Source organism: Danio aesculapii, chromosome 5 (assembly GCF_903798145.1).
Source record: "Danio aesculapii chromosome 5, fDanAes4.1, whole genome shotgun sequence".
Classification (NCBI taxonomy): Eukaryota; Metazoa; Chordata; class Actinopteri; order Cypriniformes; family Danionidae; genus Danio; species Danio aesculapii.
In genome coordinates, this window is record NC_079439.1 from 23,197,759 (window position 1) to 23,217,235 (window position 19,477).

Consider the following 19,477-nt stretch of genomic DNA (forward strand, 5'->3'; position numbering starts at 1 on the left):
CCAAAACGTAAACAAGTGACATGATATTTCTGGCAGGATTATAAAGTGTGCATTTCAGAGAGAGCCACTGTCTATATGAGCAAATCATTGAATCATTCACTCAACAGATTCACTCATCTGATTCATTCAACAACAAACTGTCAATCTCTACTGTGATGTATTTAAAACTACTTTCACCAAAACAAACAAAAAAAAGTTTCTGGCAATGAGTTATTCATTTAAAGTTAAAATACAAGTATTGCTGTGATTACTTGCCTAGCTATCAAGATTTTTATATTTATGTAATATAATTTCAGCAGTTGAAGTTTGGTTTGTTCTTTGTTCCATGATTTAACTCGTAAAAACAATGCTTTTCGAACATCTGTTAACTCAATCCATTATACTAAACTGCATTTGAAACTCTTGACTGAATATCTGACCATGTTACAACCTAGCATAACAAAATCGAGATATATTTAAACATTAAAAGAGAAGGGCAAAATGTAAACAAGTGACCTGATATTTCTGGCAAGATTCTAAAGTGTGCATTTCAGACAGAGTCTAAACCAGTCTACATAAGTGAATCATTGAATTATTCACTCAACAGATTCACTCATCTGACTCATTCAACAAAACGTCAATCTCTGCTGTGATGTGTTTGGAACTACTTAAAAAAAAAACGAAAAAGCTGCACACAATAAGGTATTCACACACACACACTGGCCACTTTATTAGGTACACCTTTCTAGTACTGGGTTGGACACCCTTTTGCCTTCAGAACTGCCGAATTACTTCATGGCATATATTCAACAAGGTACTGGAAATATTCCTCAGAGATTTTGGTCCATGTTGACATGATAGCATAACACAGTTGCTGCAGATTTGTCAGCTGCACATCCATGATGCGAATTTCCTGTTCCACCACATCCCAAAGGTGCTCTATTGGATTGAGACCTGGTGACTGTGGAGGCCATTTGAGTACAGTGAACTCATTGTTTTTTTTCAAGAAACCCGTCTGAGATGATTCGCGCTTTATGACAGGTTGGCGTATTATCCTGCTGGAAGTAGCCATCAGAAGATGGGTACACTGTGGTCTTAAAGAGATGGACATGGTCAGCAACAATACTCAGGTAGGCCGTGGCCCCCACACCATTACACAGCCTGAACCGTTGATACAAGGCAAGATGTATCCACGCTTTCATGTTGTTAAAACAAAAGTTCTGACCCTATACCATCCGAATGTGACTGCAGAAATCGAGACTCATCAGATCAGGCAACGTTTTTCCAATCTTCTATTGTCCAATGTTGGTGAGCCTGTGTGAATTGTAGCCTCAGTTTCCTGTTCTTAGCTGACAGGAGTGGCACCGGTGTGGTCTTCTGCTGCTGTTGCCCATCTGCCTCAAGGTTGGACGTGTTGTGCATTCAAAGAGGCTCTTCTGCATACATCGGTTGTAACGAGTGTTTTTTTTTAATTACTGTTGCCTTTCTATCAGCTGAAACCAGTCTGGCCATTCTTCTCTGATCTCTGGCATCATCAAGGCAATTGCGCCTACAGAACTGCCGCTCACTGGATTTTTTCTCTTTTTCAGACCTTTCTTTGTAAACCCTGGAGATGTTTGTGCATGAAAAAAAAAATAATAATAAATAAATTAATTAATTAATTAATTAATTAAAAAAAAAAATCGAAGCAGATCAGCAGTTTATGAAATACTGGCACCAACAACCATGCCATGTTCAAAGTCAATTAAATCACCTTTTTTCCCCATTCTGATGCTCAGTTTGAACTGCAGCTGATCATCTTGACTATGTCTACATGCCTAAATGCATTGAGTTGCTACCATGTGATTGGCTTAAATTTGCATTAACAAGCAGTTGGACAGGTGTACCTAATAAAGTTAATTTCAGCAATTGCAGTTTGGTTTGTTCTTTGCTCCACGATTCAATTCATAAAAACTATTTATTTCGAATATCTGTTTACTCATCTGTTAGACTAAATGGCATTTAAACTCTTAACTGAATATTTGACCATGTTACAACCTAACGTAACAAAATCAAGACATGTTTAAACATCTCATTTATGTGTGTCTTGAGTCTTGAATATGACTGATAAGTGGGAGTTATCACATTAAAACAAACTAATAAGTTAGGAAATATATCTCGGTGCAACCTCAATAATGTTGCAACGTGCTTCTGTTTCTCTCTCTCTCAAAAGGGAACAGTAGGCAGTGGGATTATGCAAATCAGTCAGAAAAACTGCAGTGGAAAAACTGTGCTCCTGTCCCAGCTAGCATCAGATCACAGCAGAACAGAAAAAGAGAACAGCTGATGAGGATCATGCACAACCCTCAAACATCCCAGTTCATCCGCAGCTTATTCTCATGCGAGATATTATTATGTGGCACTGCGTTGTATCAGAGCTGTAGGCTATCAACCACACACTGAAACATTACACCGCACACACGATAAAATGATGTAACAGCCCTTGAGATTATCAGATTGGATCGTGATGAATTTAGCGAGATGAAACAGTGTGTCTTAGAGCCAAACAGAGGAAATCTGTTCACAAACAGTGAGAATACAGCAGTATAGTAACACTAGCATTAGAGGGCCATGACTCTGTGTGTGTGTGTTATCAGTCTCCTCTTCATTCCTCCTGCCTTTATTCCTGCATGAATGAACTGTACTCAGGAACATTCTTCCTCTTTCTCTCTCTCGCTGTCTTGCTCTATCTCTGCGTGCATGCTTTGGTGCACACATCTACAACGCTGCCAGTCCTTCAGCCAACAGCCAGACCTCACACTCTTTTAATTGATTATGGATCATGGGTTAATTGGACGGGCATCTGTTAAACGTTTGACCCAAATCACTGAGCTTTCCATAAAACTCAGAACTGACAAGAGATGAGGCTGGCTTTCTGTTTTAAATCATTACGCCTGTTCTCTGCTGGAACAGCTTCTTTCTTTAGATCAGTGTTGAAAAGCCAAATGTAAAGGCCTTTTAGATAACAATTAAAAACCTGGATCATAATGTGGAATCAGAATTTTGAATTTGAAGGAAGAATTAAGATAGTACAGCCAAAATGTAGATTCTGCCATTATTTACTCACCCTTTATGTTATGACTAAAGTTTATTTATTTATGTTGTAGTGTTGCACTGATGTAGACATTATACCACAAAGTGATGATATTACAGACCACTACCTCTTACTATATAAGCTGTGTTTACCTGAAATTAGCAGATCCGCTCCGATATATCGTCCTAGTAGAACTATTGTTCCATCCACTAAAGATGAATTTATAAACAACTTACCTGATCTTTCTCTACTTCGAAATGCACCCGCAAACGCAAATGACCTTGATGTAGTAACCAGCAGTATGGATGCCATCTTTACTAGCACTTTAAATACTGTGGCACCCATCAAACTAAAAAAGGCTAGAGAGAATAAAACTACACTATGGTATAATAGTCATACCCGCGCTCTCAAAACAGCAACCCGTGCCCTGGAACGTAAATGGAAAAAAACTAATTTAGAAGTCTTTAGAATTGCATACAAAGACAGTATGTCCAGCTATAGGAGGGCTTTAAAATCTGCCAGGGCTGAGCACCTCCGCAAACTGATAGAAAATAATCAAAACAATCCTAGATTCTTATTTAACACCATCGCTAAATTAACAAATAATCGGTCATCTTTGGAACAAAACGTTCCACCGCAAATTAGTAGTGATGACTTCATGAATTTTTTCAGTGATAAAATAGAAGGCTTTAGACAGAAAATAGGAGATATTAAACTTTCTACACCGCCTTATACTTCAGATCCAGTAAACACGCCTCTGAATCTAAATAACCTACAGTGCTTTAAAATCATAGAACAGGAAAAGCTAGACAAAATTATAAATAGCTCTAAATCAGCTACGTGTATATTGGACCCAATTCCAACAAAGTTACTGAAAGAATTGCTACCTGTTATAGGAGAACCTCTTCTTAACATTATCAACTCTTCTTTATCTTTAGGCCATGTTCCAAATCCTTACAAGTTAGCTGTTATTAAACCTATTATTAAGAAACCACAACTGGAACCCAGCAACTTAGCTAATTATAGGCCTATTTCAAACCTTCCATTTATATCTAAAATACTAGAAAAAGTTGTTTCTGCTCAATTTTGCTCCTTTCTGCAGACCAACAATGTTTTTGAAGTGTTTCAGTCAGGTTTCAGAGCTCATCACAGTACAGAAACTGCATTAGTGAAAATAACCAACGATTTACTCTTAGCTGCTGACCAAGGGTGCATCTCGCTATTAGTTCTACTCGATCTTAGTGCGGCATTTGACACCATTGACCATGGTATCCTTATTAATCGCTTAAAGTCTACAGGTGTCCAGGGACAGGCCCTACAATGGTTTAAGTCATACTTATCTGACCGTTACCAGTTTGTAAATATAAATGGACAGCCTTCACAAATCAGCCCAGTAAAATACGGGGTGCCTCAAGGATCAGTTTTAGGCCCTTTACTGTTTACAATATACATGCTACCCCTGGGAGACATTATTAGAAGACATGGGATCAGCTTTCACTGCTATGCAGATGATACTCAATTATATATTTCAACTAAACCTGACGAGACGTCTAATCTGTCCAAGCTAACTGAGTGTATTAAAGATGTTAAAGACTGGATGACCAACAATTATCTTCTCTTAAACTCAGACAAAACAGAATTATTACTTATTGGGCCTAAATCCTGTACACAGCAGATCTCACAACTCGATCTACAATTAGAGGGATACAAAGTTAGCGTTAGTTCTACTATAAAAGATCTGGGTGTCATATTAGACAGCAATTTAACTCTTAAAAATCATATATCCCGTGTCACAAAAACTGCTTTCTTTCATCTGAGAAATATCGCTAAGTTACGAAGTATGCTATCCATCTCAGATGCAGAAAAGCTAGTCCATGCTTTTATGACTTCTAGGCTGGACTACTGTAATGCTCTGTTTGCTGGCTGCCCAGCATCCTCTATTAACAAACTTCAATTAGTACAAAATGCAGCTGCCAGAGTTCTAACCAGGTCTAGAAAATTTGATCACATCACCCCAATTTTATCCTCCTTACACTGGCTGCCTGTTAAGTTTCGTATTGAATTTAAAATATTGCTTCTTACATATAAAGCTCTAAATAATCTAGCTCCTGCTTATCTAACCAATCTTCTGTCTCGCTACAATCCAACTCGCTCTTTAAGATCTCAAAACTCAGGACTTCTGGTAGTACCTAGAATAGCAAAGTCGAGTAAAGGAGGTCGAGCCTTCTCATTTATAGCTCCTAAACTCTGGAATAGCCTTCCTGATAACGTCCGAGGCTCAGACACACTCTCCCAATTCAAAACTAGATTAAAGACCTATCTGTTCAGTAAAGCATACACTTAGTGCACCACTTAGGGGGCTTCCACACAGGTTATGCATCTTGCTGATATACACTGTGAACATCAGCTACGCTAATTATTTTCTTTATTCTCCATTTCCACCTGGGGATACTCTTCCCGAGGCCCTCAGACTATGCAGAGTCACTGATTCGATCCAAGACCAACAACGAGATGATCCCAAGGTTTCCATATCCTGGACCTGGCCGAATCCTGAACAACTACTGCGATGGTCATGGAAGAGTGGAGAACATGAGACTGTTTCCTATGACGCTCCAGAGACAGACGAGTCTTCGCTGAGGCCAGCTTCCAGCCTCCGCCACTGAGACTGCAGCTCTGCACAAGACGTTTGGCCAGCGGAGAAATTAAAATGGTCGTGCCCAACTGAGCCTGGTTTCTCTCAAGGTTTTTTTTTCTTCACTTCCGCCTTTAGTGAAGTTTTTTTTCCCTCTCCGCTGTCGCCACTGGCTTGCATGGTTCAGGATCTGTAGAGCTGCGCATCGTTGGATTTGCTCTTCAATATTTGGACTCTCAGTAGTGATTATTAAACCACACTAAACTGAGCTAAACTGAACTGAACTTAAACACTACAAACTGAACTACACTGTTCCTATTTACTGTGACCTTTTATGTGAAGCTGCTTTGACACAATCTACATTGTATAAGCGCTATACAAATAAAGGTGAATTGAATTGAATTGAATGTTATGCATTGTATGTGGGGTTTTTTTCTTTGTCTCGCCTTTTACAGTTTTTCTTAATTGATTTGGCTCAATTATCGATTGAAACTTAAATTTTTCAAAACAGTAAGTTTAAATCTCTGAACAATTAGCTTACTGTTACTTCAAAGTGGCATTTCTTACTGATTTAAGCTAATTACAAATTTATGTGTGCAAACAGTAAGTACAATTTTCTGTAGTCTGGACAAATATTAAATTGCATATGGCTTGTTGATCAAAACTGATGAGTCGATTCTTATTTAAAAGGTCACGAAACATCAAAACACATTTTTCGAGATGTTGACAGTCATATATATGTCCCACGCTGCTAAAAACACTATTAGGACACATATTTTTCACAAAAAAAGTGAAAATTGTTTGTTTTTACGTTATTTAGAGCAAATTCGTTCTTTCAGTCTGTATCGTCGAGTACAAAGTGACGCGTTTGAGTGTGCATCATTAATTCATGAGAAAGGCTTGGCTCAAACCAATCAGCGCGCTCTATTGTGTATGAGGTGCAACTTCATTAATATACATGATATTGCTTCAAAGACCTGTTACAGTGTTTAGACGCCACGTTGTGTTGCCAAAACAAGTAGAAGAAGAAGAATTGTTTGGAGACATGGGTCGTCAGTGTTGCAATGAAGTTTTTGTTTTCATATCCCCACTATGAGAGCGCAGCTGGACTCACGTGAGGATTATAGTGCACGAGACATGTGACAAATATGTTTGTAAGGAACACTTAAACAGGGCTGGACTCACCAACTTTACGGACTTTTTTTTCAAACTAGAGGTGTGAAAACACCCTGCTGAGAAGGGGGGGGGGGGGTTTCATGGCCCTTTAAACTGTCAAACTCCTCACAACATCTCAGTCATTTCATGTAAGCCATCACTCAAAACTGTTTATTTAGTTATCAAACATGTTTACACCATGAATAACTGATACTGACATTGTTTATAGTGTCTGCTAAACTGGTAAATGACCTCTAGTTGAAATACAATTTGCGTTATCTATTTATCAATCAGGTTAGGTTGGATATATATATTGCCCACATCACAATCACTACATTCACAATCCTGAACTGCAGTAACAAGAATAGTATTTCATGGATGATAATTTGTTTGTTTATTTGTTTGTGTGTGTATTTGTGGTAACATAAGAAATATAGAATATACAAGACAGTAATTGAACAAGCAAGATTGCACTTAATACATTTGTAAATAAACTGTATAATTACAAATGTTCATTTATTAATTTTTTCCTTTGTACCATTCATTTTTTTTAAACCTTAATTTCTATGGTTGACTGCCATGGTAAATAAACAACTAATCATTTTGAGCAGTGTGGTTTTGGTGGTCTTGGACAAATTACTGACACGATAACTAGGTTTTGAAGCATGAATGAAATGTTTTGGGTGAGAAACTACACTTTACAGACATGAAATAAAGTTCTGAAGTTCCAGAAAACAGTTTTGAGATTTGCACTCACAGTTTAGAGAATGTTAAGTTTTGAAAAATGTGCCAAAGCAATTGAGAAAAACAGTATTATCCAATAGACTCCCATTTTAATGCGGTCTAGGTTCTGATTGGCTGCTGGTCGCAGAGAGCTATAAAACGGAACTTCCGGGAGAGTTGGAGGAGCTAATTTTTGGTGCGACTGTTGCTGAGAGTAGAGAGCTCCTGGGTTTCCCTACTCCTCCAGCCAATGACTTTATTATTGTCAAGAATGTTCACGTATGCTTGAAACTTTTTTGAGGGTTTGAGTTTGTAGGAATGACCTGCCTATTTATTTTTGTTACTTTTGACTTTTACGTTTAGATTCAGGGAGGAAGGTAAACTGCCTGTATTTTTATTGTAAAGATTAACAGGTTATTTAGTTCATTTAATTTGCAGATCCTTTTGTTTGTTATGTTGGCCATGTTGTCCGTGTTTGGTTGTTGACCGAAGGGGATCTTTTTGTATACGTTTTCTTTTTTTCCCTTGGGAAATCTACCACCTGGCCATGTAGTTGTTTTCCCCTAGACATGGGGCATAATACTTTACTTGTTTCAAGCCTGTTTGAATTTCTTACTTCTGTTTTTCTGTAATTGTTATTACTAAGGAAGTAAATGGTTACAGGTTTTCAGCTTTCATCCTAATGTCTTCCTTTGTGTTTAACAAAAAAAGAAACTCATAAAGGTTTATAATCACTCATGGATTACCTTCCCATTTATTCTGCTTCGTGTGGTTTTACATCTTTATGCGTTTTAGTCGACAGCACACACTGACTTCCATAGTAGGAAAAAAATGACTATGAAAGTAAACGGGTACCATCAACCAACATTCTAAAGAATAACTTCTTTTGTGTTAAACAGAAGAAAGTAACTCAAATAGATTTTGAGCAAGAGAAGAGTGAGTAAACGATGACAGAAGTTTCATTTTTGGGTGAACTATCCCTTTAACCCCAGGTTCTCATTGTTCTAAAAACTGCTTTTAACCCTGAGCAAATGTTTCGCATTTGTAGTGGGGTTAGCACTGTTTTCTTTCCTTTGCACAGAAACACTAATACAGACTCTGGAGGTTTTGCAGTGTTAACCCTGCATTGCAGTGCCAAACGTGCTGTGTGAAATAATGCTGTGCTAGAATGTTGTTGTTAGATGCTTAGCAACCGACAGCCAATCACATATTAACATGCTTCAGATAATCACAAAATCACTGCACATTGTGTTAAAAACATTACCTTTATGATCTGTAAAACTACTTAGGAAATCACACTTGATCACGGTCTATAATAGGATAATATAATAATGTAATCAGGTCACGTGCTGTGTTCACCTATTCACTGACACTGCAATATGCAAATAATATGGACGTAAATTAAGGATGTAAAGTCAAGACTTATTGTTGGAAGTCAAAAACATCCTAGAAATATTCATGATCAATAATTTACCAAGGGTTAATTATGAGACATTCAGGTTTGGAATGACCCAGGGTTAATCATTTCACATTTAGAACGTAAAATTGTGTGAAAGTTTTGAAAAAGTTGAATAACTTTTAAGTTTGAAGGTTTGGCCATACAAGCAGAATACACAGACAGAGAGAGAGAGAGAGAGAGTTTCTTGTTTTGTCAAATTCAGTAACATGAATTTTATAAATTCTGTCTTTGTTTCCAAATACCAATGTCAAATTTGACTAAAAATAACTGAAACAATGAGATTTGCATCACTAGATCTTGCTGTATATAATTTAACATTTCTATCTATTAGCACATACATTATCTCACATTCTACCATAAAAAAATGAAGCACCTCAGATGAAATCATGTTTGGTATCTGTAAATAGATACGTCCATCTTTGATTGGATGTCTCTAACAGTTCAACATTAAAAAGCATTGTTAGACCAGAGACACAGAGCAGCTTAACCAATTACCTTTCAAAACTTTGTCAATCCTAACAAACTAACATCAAAATATTTGGAGAATTTAGCCTGCCTTCTTGATGTGGATGGATGGATGGATGGATGGATAGTCACAATCATTTAACAAAAATATTTGAAACAAATTTAAGGTGAAGAGCCCTTTCGTTTTTTTTCTTAAATGCTGCACATTTTTGTAAAATACTACATTGTCTGCCATAACTAAATTACTATTTTAAAAACAAATTCCAAGATTTTTTAAAAATAATACAAACTAAAGAAGACTCATTAATATAAACAAACTAAAACTGCGACTGTGCTGAGATTTTACATTTTTAAGAAGAAATAGTATATCTACAGTTGAAGTCAGAATTATTAGCCCCCCTGAATTATTAGCCCCCGTTTATTTTTTTTCCCAAATTTCTGTTTAACAGAGAGATTTTGTCAGCACATTTCTAAACATAATAGTTTTAATAACTCATTTCTAAACATGATTTATTTTATCTTTGCCTTGATGACAGTAAATAATATTTGACTAGATATTTTTCAAAAGACTTCTGTACATCTTAAAGTGACATTTAAAGGCTTAACTAGGTTAATTAGTTTAACTAGGCAGGTTAGGGTAATTAGGCAAGTTATTGTATAACGATGGTTTGTTCTGTAGACTATCGAAACAAAATATAGTTTAAAGGGGCTAATAATGTTGACCTTAAAATGTTTTTATTAAAACTATTTTTATTCTAGCCGAAATAAAACAAATAAGACTTTCTCCAGAAGAAAAAATATTATCAGACATACTGTGAAAATTTCCTTGCTCTGTTATACATAATTTGGGAAATATTTTAAAAAGAAAAAAATTCAAAGGGGGGCTAAAAATTCTGACTTTAACTGTATTTTGTCTAGCATAAGATGAGGTCTTTGCATATTTACAATGGCTCCTGCTGATGAAAAAACCCTTTCAGTGGTGACTGAGATGGCTGGTGTGAAGAGGCCTTTCCTAAACCAGAGAGCAAGGTGTACAAAGGTGATCAATGGGCCCTCTAATCCAGGAGTCTAACCATTAGCAGAAAAAAACTGATTATAAAATTACTAATTATATAGTAGGATAAAGACAGGAGTTGTACATGATTTTGAAGGTTAATAATAAATATTACTTGTATAATTACTTAGTATAGGTATCAGTGTGATACACTTAAGAAGAGATAAACTTGAACATTTTAAATATTCAATAATAATAAGCAAATTATTAAAATATGCATAAACTAATTTGAAAAGGAGAGGGTAAAATAATCTAATACCTAGTTCTGTAACAGGACAACTTTCTCTTTCAGTCTGAGAAACATCTTCACAGTTTCGCCATGAAAACACTATGTTTCCATCCAAAAATGCAAATTAAATTTATGCACAAAACAGGATTATCACATAAAAGATGTGGGAATAAAGCATTTGAAGGCATAAGACGCGGAGCACAGACACTCTTGACAGTTTTGGAAATCATTAATAATATAACAACGCCAATGTTTAAACGGTTAAGGGGTTTTAGAATGACCAAAACAACATTTCAGATGTTTTACAGTGTGCTCAGCCAGCTAGTTTGTCCATTCACACACATTTTCACCCTCACATGATCTCTCAAAACAAAATCACATGATGCATATACTGGAATTTGTTTGGTAAAAATGTTTCTATTGTAGTATATGCGCATCTTTTCTTATCGAATAAAAAGCTTATCCTATTCAGTTATGCGCATAAATTATTTATGCGCATTTCAAAATTGATGTGCATCAAGGCGTTTCCATAAACCGATTTTTTTTGTGTGCATTTCCAAAACAGGTGGATAGAAACGTAGCTACTGCTGCACTGTGATCTCCCTAGCACTCGTCAAAGCAAACGGAGCTGCAAATAATCCCATCCGCGTGGTTAGGCTTATAAGTAGTGACAGTAGTTTTTCACTGTGCTGACGGTTTATGTGCATCATATTCGTTTTTCTGTTAGTGTTAGTCCCGTCTTTTTCAGGTATTTGCACACAGTGTGTGCTTTGTCTGGCGCACTTCACCGCTATCATTTTACTCTGCCGCCCCACCTCTTGCTTGCCTCTGATGTGCAGGTAAAGCGAGTTTGCGCTTGTAAACACAGCGCCCCCTCTGTTCAAAACATGCATTGCAATTCGCTTGAATCGTCACATATTTGAACCAATTTTCAACCAGCTCACGGTGAATCGCTACATCCCTAACACTACACAGAGCCTCGACTGGTTAAAGTTTCTATGTGGTTTCTTTTTTGTGGGTGGGGAGGTTCCATTTTTAATTATTCACCAGGAAATGTCCCCTTCATTAGCTCAAACTCAAAGTGCTCTACAAATCTACAGTTCTATAGACAAGTGGTGCAACAATAGAAAAACAATGGAGGGGTTTTCAGCACAACTTCTGCACTCCATCCAGGTGTCTCTCACCTGAGCTCCCTTCAACAAAGTAAAGAGCTTTAGGTGTCTAAACAGAAAATGAAGTGCCTTGTTCATTCAGCATCATCATTGCTGCACTACAGACAGAACAGCCCTATAATTCAGAGGACTACAGCACAGCATCCTTCTCCATTGAGAGGGGGGAAAAAAGAGAAAACAGAACATCTAAGAGACCAGAGGATGCTGCCTCACCATAGACACACACGCACATACACACCTGACTGGGGAGGACGATTATGTAATCTGAGTACAGTGGGCAAGGAGTCTAGGAGAGGGAACTGGAGAAAGCACGTGGAGAAAGATTGCATTAAAATAGAATGCTACGCTAAGGATTAAGCACTCACAACTGCACACACTAACAAACAAACTCATATATCCATTAATTCTCATAATATCTCACCGAGAAAAGTAATAAAAGAAACCAAATGCAGAGAGAGAAAAGCAACATCATGAGCCCAATGTTTTAAGCAACTACTCGAGTCTGAGCTGCTTAGCAGTACGATGCTGCTTAAGCCTGTTATTCCCTCCACGTTCTGATATGAATCATCCAGATAAAACATTTTGCACTTTTCTTGAGGTCTAAATTTAGATTATAAATGCTTTAAACCCATGCAGCACTGCCTGCCCACACTGTTCCTAAAACAAACACGAGCAGAGAAAATGCACAAAAGCCTTTCAGCCATGAAAGATGCAAAAGATATGTGTGTGCGTGTCATACAGCTCACATGAAGCTGTGTATGTACTGTGTGAGTGTGTGTGTGTGGGTGGGTGGATTCCCAGCCTACGCTCCCAGTGCAGATGTTTCTAAATCTGGCCATTCTCTTGGTTTTCCCGCTCTTTCCCATACTTGCGTAGTCGTATTTTTGGACGCACATGCCTTTCCATGTGAATTTCGTACAGCAGCTCAGTGGAGCGATCGCAAAACTTCACACCGCTGATCTGAAAGGTCAGAGCGCACCCCTAAAACGTGCACCACGAGATCAGAACCTCCATTCTGCATTCACCTTTTACATAAGAGTTCGGGAGCAGAATCTAGCGCATTTTCAGATGGATACAGAGGACGGGATTAGAGGCTGCTGGCGTCTAGAGAGTAGGATGTAAAGTGAATCCTTAAGCTTCTGTTTTAAAGGAACACTACACTTTTTAAGGAAAATAGGATATTTTACAACTCCCCTGGAGTTAAAGAGTTGAGTTCAATATGTACATATGACTAGGAACAATACTTTCACTCAGGCGTAATCATCTAGGGACATTGCTGTACCATCAGTGTGGCAGGTGCAATGATATTACGCAGCACCTGAAATAGTTCTTCATCCTCTTTTATACATGTTTTAAATTATTGCAAGGCATGTTCCCTGTGCAAGCAAGTGATCACGTTGGTAACACACTAGGAAATAAAGATACAAAATCTGTCAGCTTTTCAAAGGGTACATTTTGTACCGTAGAGGTGGACATTAATACCTTTAGGGAAGTGTTTCCCTGTTTCTGAAGGCACACCAACAGTATGCATTTTCAACCTGTCCCTTATCAATCACACCTGAATCAACTCATCAGAACATTAGAAGAGACTCCAAAACCTGAAATGAATGGGTCAGATAAGAGAGACATCCAAAACATGTACGGTTGGTGTGCCTCTAGGAACAGGGTTGGGAAACCCTGCTTTAAAGTACACTTTTGTACCTTTAAGGTATCTATGAGGTACACATTTGTACTTTTTAATAGGCCTGTCACAATATTTATTTTTTATTGTACAATATTTTGCACCAAAATATACTGCGTAAACAATATTATTGTCATTTTAAGAGCATTTTATGCCACTCATATAGTGCCAGAATGACTATATAAAAGCATCATAATGTAAGTGCACTCTTCCAAAGAACAAATAATATTTGATTCTTAAGAATATTTCATTTACTTATAGTCATTTTAACAATTGAATAATTAAGCATTGGAAAAATGCAACAAAAAAGTAAGGTAAAAAGTAATCGAGGCTGCGATATCTGCTACCAGATCAATTTTCAGTTGTCAGACGCTCACGTGAAAATATACTAAAGTAATTTATAGTAAATACTAGTGCTTTTTCAACCATACTGAGATTGACACCTGCAATAGAGAGAGAGGTTGCGCTATCAGCTAATAAAAAGTTGCCAGAATTGTTTTTAATGCATGGGCGATATATACTTTATCACCAAAAACTACTGAGGTTATGTTCATGTATTGCGTGAAAAGCCGATATATTGATTATTGTGACAGGCCTACATTTTATATATTAATATATTTAAGGACGTGTTAGTAACAAAAAAACATTATTTACCTTTTGAAAAGGTACTGCCCCAGTGACACATTTTGTACCATTATTTCTGAGAGTGTATATTGACTCTGATATCATTGCACCTGCTGCAGCCATAGTATGGCAGCAAAATTCCTTGATTATTACACCGAAATGACAGTATAGTTCCTAGACATATTGGCCTAAAAATAGCACATTTTTATTTTCTGTGTGTCTTAATAGTACACAGTGTACTCGCACCAGACCTGAAGATTGGCCATATGGTAAAACTTAACTATTTTATCTACACTCTCAGAAATAAAGCTAGGCAAGCTGTCACTGGGGTGGTACCTTTTTAAAAGGTACAAACTTGTACCTTAAAGGTCAATATTAATACCTCAAGGGTACATATTAGTACTTAAAAAGCACAAAAGTGTTCATCTTTTTAGGTACTGATATACTTTTGAGGTACCAATATAAACCCTTTAAGTACAAATATGAACCTTTTGAAAAGGTACCACCCCAGTGACAGCTCCTTTATTTCTGAGTGTAAGGAACTTGTAAAATGAGTCTTTTTTTACATGGAGAACACACTTTCAACCTTTCCCTTATCAAACACACCTGAATCACCTCATCAGAACATTAGAAAAGACTCTCAAACCTTAAATGAAGGGGTCAGATTAGGGAGACATCTAAAATGTGGCTATATGGATTAAGAAATGGTAACACTCGACTATTACATCTAAGGAACTATAAAATGAGCCTATTTTTTTTTAAATAATGACTTCAATTATTTTATTATTAATAATAATAATAATAATAATAATAATAATAATAATAATAATAATAATAATAATAATAATAATTAGCCATATTGTGCCAGACCATACACCACACACTAGCTGATTGGTGGAGAGGAGACAGAGTTATGAAGCCAATTATGATATGGGCATCGTTAAGAGGTCATGATGGACAGAGGCCAGTGGGCAAATTTGGCCAGGATGCCAAGGTAAATCTGTACTCTTTTTCATGACCACAGAGAGTCAGACCTCAGTTTAATGTCTCATCCGAAAGACGGAAATTTTAATGTATACACCAACATGCGCATATATACTGATTGAAGATTTTGCACTAAAAGAATCTGTCTCTAGGGCCTATAACGTGAACTATATGAGATCATGTGCAAAACAGGGAGCACATTTCCCAGACTTCCCTTCAACGTTAACATGTGCATCAGACCTTTGCTAAAGCAAAAGGGACTCGGTCTGGCTATACAAAATGACAGTCAGCATTCAACATCCCACTCTAATGTCTCAGATAGGGCTGGGCGATATGGCAAAAATGTAATCTCTAATAAGTTTCCATATTGAATGATACCGATATATATGTCAATATGAGTTGTTAATGCTTCCATATTTAAAAGAGTACCCCAACCATGACTGAAGCCACAAAAATTAAAGGGACCATTAAAAGGCATAACATTTTCGGCCGATAAACATTCAGTGACCGAAAATTTGGTCCATGTCTAATATTAACACACTTTTAGATTCCCATTGTTGCACATTTCTTCTGTGTGATTGGCTCTTAGATCAATATCGAGTAAAAGTCAGGAGCTTATCATTGCTATTGCCATAAATTTTATCGTGATTTGATTTAATATCATTTACGGCCCAGCCCTAGTCTCAATGCATAATTACTATGTGCGCTTTACATATGACAGTATGCTAAAAATGTCCATCTGTTGTTCCTAATATTATTTTATAGGCTATTACAGAGCATAAATGCATTTGTTAATATGTTCTGTGTGTTAATGGCTTCATATCACATGGCAGTTACAGTTATACAAAGTGTTTGCTTTGCTTTAAAGGAATATGGAGCAGCTAATGAAGCAATTTACAGGGTCATTGGTGCAAACCCTTCTTTTCATACATTAAAGGCTTTTTTTAAACTACAACAGAGGCGCAGACAGAGATAATGTATCATGGCTTTCAGGGTCCAACTTAGGAGTCTGAAGTAGCATACCGTCAGTGAAGTTTTGAGAGCAATATTGTTTCTCCGTAGAGACAGTGAGTCAACGGTTTCAGCACTTCAGTGAGATGCATCTGAACCATTATGGACCAACGCACAACAAAACCCCAGGTCTGCAAATATGTGCTTGCAGCATGAACAGATGAACCACCATGACCGATGGTTTGAGCAAGAGATGAATGATTCAGCTGATTCATGTTTTAGCTGATGGCTGTAATCATCTTTAATGAGAATAGCCAACTGCATGTCTATCCTCTAAAAGAGGTCAGGTTGAGGATAAGCATGTTGTAACGCCATTAGTAATGGTGAAATCCCTACATGACCATCAACATCCTGAGGTTAAAGTCCTACATGTCCTGTAAGTCCTCTGCCTAAATATTAAACACGTACAGCTTCTCACATGATTTATAATGAGGCCTGAAATATTTTTAAGTGGAAATAAATGGTTTTAGCCTATGATTTAATTGTGTATACAGCATCCACACAAGAGTTGAATCTACAGTTAAAAACGCAGAAATTTCATTTATGAACAGAGGACGGATCTTCTGGACCAAACAATGACTACAAAATATTGACAGTGTATAAACCACACACTTGAACAAACAGTGTCAGTTATCAGTAGGCCCACACGGAATCTGCACGTGCAGAAATCCGCAGATTTTTAGTCCATCATTGAGTCTATGTATTTACTAGTGTAAATGTGTGTACATTTATATTTATTCTGTTTTTAAATTCCATCATTCACTCATTCATTTTCTTTTCGGTTTAGACCCTTTATTAATCTGGGGTTTCCACAGCGGAATGAACTGCCAACTTATCCAGCATATGTTTTGCGCAGCAGATGCCCTTCCAGCTGCAACCCATCACTGGAAAACACCCATACACACTTAATCACTAGGCCATTTTAGCCTACCTATACCACATGTCTTTGGACTTGTGGGGGAAATCAGAGCACCTGGAGGAAACCCACGCAAACACGGGGAGAACATGCAACCTCCACACAGAAATGCCAACTGGGCCAGCTGAGGCTCGAACTAGTGACCTTCTAGCTGTGAGAAGATCGTGCTACCCACTGCGCCACTGTCGCCCAGTTTTGAAATGCAATAATATTGTGATATAATAATAATATTAAAATGTTCATATGATTTGTAAAGTAATATGTTCTGTCTTCTAGTAGAGACATTATATGGGAGACTTGCTTTATTTAGCAAATAAGTAGATCTAATTGGATTTGCATTGTAAACATTAAATAAAAGTTAAAAATGTATTATTCTTTTATTTCATACATTACGTTTTATGTTACTCCTAAAATCATTCCGCAAAAATCCACAGATTTTTAACAAAATTCTCAGCAAAAATAACAAAAAATGTCTGCAGATTCTGTCTGGCCCTATTTATCAGCTTTCAATTTTTAATCATTTCGGTTAGCTGTTTTTTATTTGCAGTAAATTTAGAATACATGGAATAATCATAATTTTCAACAAGGTAATTTGAAAGCTGAAATGCCCATGTTAGTGTTCTTTACACAGTTTAAGGACAAATTGTACTGAAAAAACACAAAGTTACAGACTGTTCCTCTACACTAGCGTTTCAAACTGAACAAGAGGACTGTGAAATCTTAGTAAACGAAATCGTGCAAAGACATTTCACAGATTTAAAACTAACTTGTGCCCTAAACGACTAGGGTGCACCAAAAAGAAGCACAGCCTCGAACTTTGACCCATTCAGGTGCATTTGCCCAATACAATGTTTGATCTCCATACACACTCAAACTCTCATCCCGCTCCCTCAATAGCTGATACATGTAGTGTGATTATAGGTCAACAGATCTCTGAACTATTTCACACCGGAGGATCCACAGATAACAGCAGGATGGTGCATAGTGAGCACTCAGGCACAGAGAGTACTCAGGCACCTGTGATCATCAGAGCGTCTCATTGTGGTCAGCTCACGGACACACCTCAGTGTTTCCCCCCAAAGAAACAAAATACGCGAGCTTTCTGCTTTCACGTGCTCGTTGACACTCGCGCATTTCAGCTTTTGCGCGAGCTCCACACTAACGTTACCTGCAGCTCATACGGAGCATCGGCCTTCGTCGCAACACCTAACGGGTATTACCCCTCCGAAACAGAGGCCAGAGCCGCGTCATCGCCGGCCTATCGCGTCCTCGAATTCCGCGTTCGCGTCTGACACGAATAAACTGCGCACTGCCGATCATGTCGGTAAAAATAAATGAGGTGCGCGCGCGCGCTCCGACACTTGACTACAGAATGCCGGTCGCTCACAATCAATAAACGAGAAAGCGCGGACTCGAGTCAGAATCAAACACGACGAAGCGACGGAGATTAAAAAAAACAGAACAGTTCTCGCGTCGCGCTTAAATTACAGGTGAACAGCCTCTAACGGACACCGTGACACATTTAGGAGAGCGCAAAATACTCCAACGTCATTGACATGCCCGAGGCGGCGCTGAGGTGCTGGGTTTCCCCCTCTGTCGCGCGCTCGCTCCATCTCTCCCGTTTCCATAGCACTGGAGCGGCGCGGGCGGGCGGACGGACAGCGGCGCGAGGGGGAGCGTCTATTAACTCGCAACCTCCCTGGTCAGTACAATGAAAAACACTTCACGATGTCACTCTCGCGCTTTCACGGCCTCTTCTCATCCAGCGTATACACACCACAGCCAAAAAAAGACCCCCTCATCCTATTCTCCCCATATCCGTTAACAGGGACTGTCGGTGAGCCAGAAGAATGGCGCTCACGGGAGCAGCATCTCTGTCATCCTCACCTTCATCATCCTCAGGGTCAGTCCCGGTCCTGGATCAGTGTCCTTTCCGCAGGTTCGAGCCCCCGACGCCAGCTGCAACCCTGGATCCGCGCCCCCGTGAGCAACGCGCGGTGTATGGAAGAGAAACGCACGGCCGGTTAGACACTGCTCTCACGGCGAGGTGGGAGTCTGCGTCTCTCTCTCTCTCTCTCTCTCTCTCTCTTTCTCTCTCTCTCTCTATGAATAGAGCTGAAGTATGGGCGGCGCTTGTGCTGCACACACACATACATACACACACACGCTCACTCTGAGGAGCCAACCATCAGTCAAAGAAGGGGTGCTTCACTCTGATATTGAGGAGGCTACAAACATTACATAATCCGAAAAAAATAGAAGATGCAAAATAATGATGAACTATTGGCTCTAGGGAACTCACGTTATTATCAGCTCAGTG

The 19,477-nt window shown here is 38.3% G+C and overlaps 1 protein-coding gene across 2 annotated transcripts in view; it reads right to left on the reverse strand.

Annotated features, from left to right (window-relative positions):
- arhgef9a (Cdc42 guanine nucleotide exchange factor (GEF) 9a) overlaps positions 1-19,209 on the reverse strand; it is a 64,031-nt gene extending 44,822 nt beyond the window's left edge. For both annotated transcript variants that reach the window (XM_056457603.1, XM_056457601.1), the window contains exon 1: positions 19,045-19,209. In XM_056457603.1, coding sequence (XP_056313578.1) covers positions 19,045-19,053 — 9 coding nt within the window. In that variant the 5' untranslated portion in view covers positions 19,054-19,209. The remainder of the gene's footprint in view (positions 1-19,044) is intronic.
- Between the last annotated feature and the right edge of the window lie 268 nt (positions 19,210-19,477).